Raw genomic sequence first — 4397 nt, 5'->3', positions numbered from 1 at the left:
TGGTCCATTCACATCTGGAAGAGACCATAGGCAAACTGCACAGCACAGTTCTGGCAGCCACAGACACTCCCTGCTCCCTTTTATCTTCATTTCTCCCCATCAGGCAGCCCCCTTCCCTCACTCTGTATCAACCACCTTCACAGCTATGCCCTCTGCTGTGCCACCGCCGTGCCATGGCTGCCCCTTGCACAGCCCCTGAATTCCAGCACAGAGTAAAGAGAGAAAAGGAGACATCGTGGGTCAGATTTCTGAAGGCACCACAATGCACAGGCACCTGTTTGCTGCTGGCTCGAGGGGTCACAGAGCTGCAGGCAAACCCACACTGGGTTACACTGGAGCTGCAGCCCCAAGCTCTCAGCAAGCCCCCAGTGCCAGAGACCATGGCCCCAACAGTCCCTCCTGCCCATCCAATAACAAACACCAAGCAAGAGTCCATCAGACTGGATTTATTTGGGTCCGCAGCAATTCATACACAAGTCCAGTGTTTGCAGGTAAAAGTGACGAGTTGCTCTGTGCCAAGCAGTGCCAGGGCGTGCTCACACCCCGAGGCTCCTGCCCGGGGCTGCGGAGCTCTGTGGGGCACCTCAGCACCCCCTCCCCGGGGAGCGGCTCCTCTCCCCACAGCGGAGGGGAACAACTCCAGCCCACTCAGAGCCCAGCAGAAATGAGCTCTGCTCCCCTGGTCACCTGGCCACGGGGACAGGCTGGGTCACGGCTGTGAGGCATTGGGCAGCAAGACACCACAAGAATCAGGTCTCACCCCTTCCAGCCCTCCTTTGCCATTTGTGCTGTCCCCATCACTCCGACAGCACACGGTGCAGGACGTAAGCCAGCAGGCAGCCCAGCAGCGCGGGCCCGAGGCAGCCGGGCAGGCGCAGCCCAGTGCGGACCACGGGGCTCACTTCCCACCCCAGCACTCCCTGCAACGCCAAGAGAGCACGGTCTGTCTCCCTGCACGCACACAGTGTGCCAAAACATGACTGTTTAACCTCAGCATTGAGACCCTGATGTCAACACTACCACGTATGACTGCACAGCAGTTCCATTCCTAAGTGCCTTACACTGAAACAGGACGCACCTGATCCTTCCCCACTGCAGGGGTGTCCAGGGTGCTGCACACCCTTCCTCCACAGCCCCATCCTCTGGGTGCAGAATTAAGGGACTCATCCACCCATGACCATTTCTCTGTGCTACAGAGACAACTGTGCCTGCATCTCCCAATAACACGTGCTTTGCCAGCCCTGGGTGCGTTTTAGCTCTGCTGTTGGCAAGGGCAGGGCTTTACCTTGAAAGACTCCAGAAAGCCTCCGTGTCCACCATTCTCCAGCTTGTCCTCCTCGGGCCCCAGCCCCAGCATGGTCTGCGTGTGCCCGTGGAGCTCGTCATGAAGGTTGTCCAACAAGGCAGCCCGCGTCCGGTCCTGGAGGAGGACACGGGACTCAGTCAGGGGCTCCGAGAGAGGGCAGCGGCACTGACCCGCAGGACAGCCGGCTCGTCCCTCCTCCAGGACACTGCCCACCCTGTGGGGTCCTGTGGCAGTCACACTCCAGTCAGCTGAGCACTGACCCAGCTCAACAGGGAAAGGCAGCTTTGAGGAGGAATGGGAGAACTCCCCACACCTGCTACAGTGCCAGGCAGGGACACGTGGGCAGTGTTACCTCCAGCTTTGCAAACTTGTCGGACTTGCAGCAGGCATTCTCAGCATTGATAAGCTTGGTCAGCGGGACTCCCGGAACTCAGGACTCTGCAGGGAGAGAGACAAGGTGGGAAACACCCACAGTGGTAAGACACTGTATCCCTGGTGTCGGAGCTGTAGTGAGCCCACAGCTGAGCTCCCATCACCCTGCAGTCCTTCCACATGTGGAAGCACTGGTGAAAACCCAAGTGGGCTTGGGGTGCCCTCCTGCACCAACCCAAGTGCCCCAGCACCAGAGCTGCCACTGCCACCTCACACAGGTGATGTCATGCAGTGCTGCAGGGCCAATCACCCTACCACAAACCCCAGGGGCCTATTGGAAACCAAAATCAATGCAGAGCAGTTCCAGAAGTTGTGTTTTCCTGAAGCAGGCATGCTTGGAAACATCTTGGACACACCCATTTACTTTTGCTATGGCTTGGAACATGCTTCCCCTCTCAGCTCCTACCTTCTGGAACACCGGCGGGCTTGGCAGGGGAGGGCCAAAGGAGGGGACGTCTTCCCGGGCCGTGACCGACACCTGCGGAGCCACGAGACATGTCAGTCCCATGGGTGCATCAGGGTAACAGGGTTTATGCTACCTCAATCTGAGATCATTGGGTTAGAGAATGGTTTGTCTTGAAAGGGACATTAATGATCACCTAGTCACACCTATCCGGCCATGGGCAGGGACATCTCCCACTAGCTCAGCTTGCTTCATGCCCTGTCCAACCTGGCCTTGAGCACACTTCCAGGGATGGAGCAGCCACAGCTTCACTGGGCACCCTCAAGGGGAAGAATTTACTCCTAATCTGTAATCTAACCCTGCCCTCTGTCAGTGGGAGGCCATTCTCCCTTGTCCTGTCACTCCATGCCCTTGTCAAAAGATGCTGAAGCAAAAACAAGCACATGCACATCAGGATTGCCCTCACCTTGTACATCGTGTTATCTGCCTCAAGGTTTTCCACTTGCACCACAATGTAAGCATGCAGGAAGTTGGAGGCAATCATGTCTGGGACAAATGGCGTGTTCTCCTCTTGGAAGATAATTGCCACGATGTCATTGCCAATGTGCCTCTTCCTCTGGAGCTAAGTGGAAAGCGAGAGCATTGGGTTGGGAAAGCCATGCGGTTTGCTCCCACTGGAGCTAATGCCAGCCCTGGGTCAGGGAGCCACACAGCCACCTCAGGCACTGCCTGCAGTGCTGGGCAGGGCAGGGTCAGCACATCCTGCTCAGCCCCTTCTGTGCAAGGGAGCTCATCTCTCTTACTTGTTGCGTGTCTCCTTCGGTAAAAGGCAGCTTTGTAGAGACGTGAAACATTATCTCCCTATCCCTGAACACCGTGTACACAGACTCCACTCCCGTCTGCCCGTGGCTGACATCCAGACCTCCTCGAAAACTGGAGAGGAAGGGAAAGGCGGGGAGAAATGAAGAAATATTAATTGAAAGCTCCGCGAGAGCGCCGGCGGCTGTCAGGGACAGGCTGACGAACAGCCCAGCTCAGTTATCTTTAGCTAGCAGGGAGCAAACGGCAGGGAACAAACTGTGCGTCACGTGTCGGAGCCAAGCGTCGCCGTCACCGGCCTGAAACGCAGGGCGTGCACAGAGCAGGGCCAGCTGGCTGGGACTGACCACAGCCACGGGCACCCCGGGGGCCTCGCTGGCATCACAGGTCTCTGCCCACACCACGGCTCAGCCACCGCTCTGGGCACAGCACATCTCCACACAGAGCTCCTTCTCTCTATGGCTGAATACAGCCAGATCTTATCACAACCTCAAATCTGCAGGAAAAGAAGTTTTTCTCTCTTGGCAGCTCCAATTTTTTTTTTTTAAAACTCCCCCAGCTTTGAAAAACAAGCCAAAGCTATATTTGCTTCTGCTCTGCACATCCCGCTCATGAGCAAGATGACTTCTGTTCTCACACACAGATATTTTTACATATGACATGGTCTCTTGTTAATGTATTTGTAAAATCCTTCTTTTTATCTAACTTACCCTTTGAAGTCCTGGAGTGTTATGGTGTCTCCCAGAAAACTCAGGAAGTTCTTGAAGGCAGCACTCTCTTCATTATTGCCAAACAGCTCCTCCTCTTGGGTCTGCAAAACCAGGGTGCATCTGCTGGCAGCCCCGATCTCCCTGCCCGTCCGACCCCTGCCAACTCTTGCTCCATCCACGAGGTCTCTGGGGTGTGACCAGCACCTTGTCCCATGGTGTTCCACACAGCTACAGGCTGCTCCCAACCTCCAGCTGGCACCACCGCACTCACCCCCAGCCACTAGCACTGTGCCTGGGGTGTCACAGCCTGCCCAGGCCCCAGGACAACCCAGGGTAAAGCTGCTGAGAGCCACATCTGACCCACAGCGAGGACCTTAGGAGAATATCCAGGAGATACCAAAACACAAGTGAATCCTCCATTGGAAAATCCAAGCCCTAATCATGCCCAGTATGTTGTATTTTGCAGGAACAGGAGCCTAATTATGGCCTTGCATGAGTCAGTCAATCTGACCCAAAATGCAATATATAAGATAATTACAGTGCCTGTCAAAAGAATTCTTAGTGAGTTCTGAGGCTGAGATGCTTCTGCACTCCCAATCCGGAGTCCCCCAGCTAATAACAGCGTTTTCAGCAAGTGCCTGTCTCCAGAGCCCGCAGTCCCTCCAGACAAACATAGCTGTTTTGCTGTCTAAACATATATCTGATTAAAATACCACGCCTGCTAAAA

The 4397-nt window shown here is 55.4% G+C and overlaps 1 protein-coding gene across 1 annotated transcript in view; it reads right to left on the bottom strand.

Moving 5' to 3' along the window:
• The window catches only part of RAP1GAP2 (RAP1 GTPase activating protein 2), a gene marked incomplete at both ends in the record, with an annotated part of 12220 nt that overhangs the window by 4171 nt on the left and 3652 nt on the right, over positions 1 to 4397 (bottom strand). The window contains 7 exon segments of the mRNA XM_009074845.1: positions 1286 to 1420; positions 1659 to 1723; positions 1726 to 1744; positions 2145 to 2216; positions 2608 to 2763; positions 2945 to 3074; positions 3671 to 3771. Coding sequence (XP_009073093.1) covers positions 1286 to 1420; positions 1659 to 1723; positions 1726 to 1744; positions 2145 to 2216; positions 2608 to 2763; positions 2945 to 3074; positions 3671 to 3771 — 678 coding nt within the window.

The sequence above is a fragment of the Acanthisitta chloris genome, unplaced genomic scaffold, assembly GCF_000695815.1.
Source record: "Acanthisitta chloris isolate BGI_N310 unplaced genomic scaffold, ASM69581v1 scaffold12185, whole genome shotgun sequence".
In the NCBI taxonomy this organism is placed as follows: Eukaryota; Metazoa; Chordata; class Aves; order Passeriformes; family Acanthisittidae; genus Acanthisitta; species Acanthisitta chloris.
This window is presented reverse-complemented; position numbering and strand designations above follow the sequence as displayed.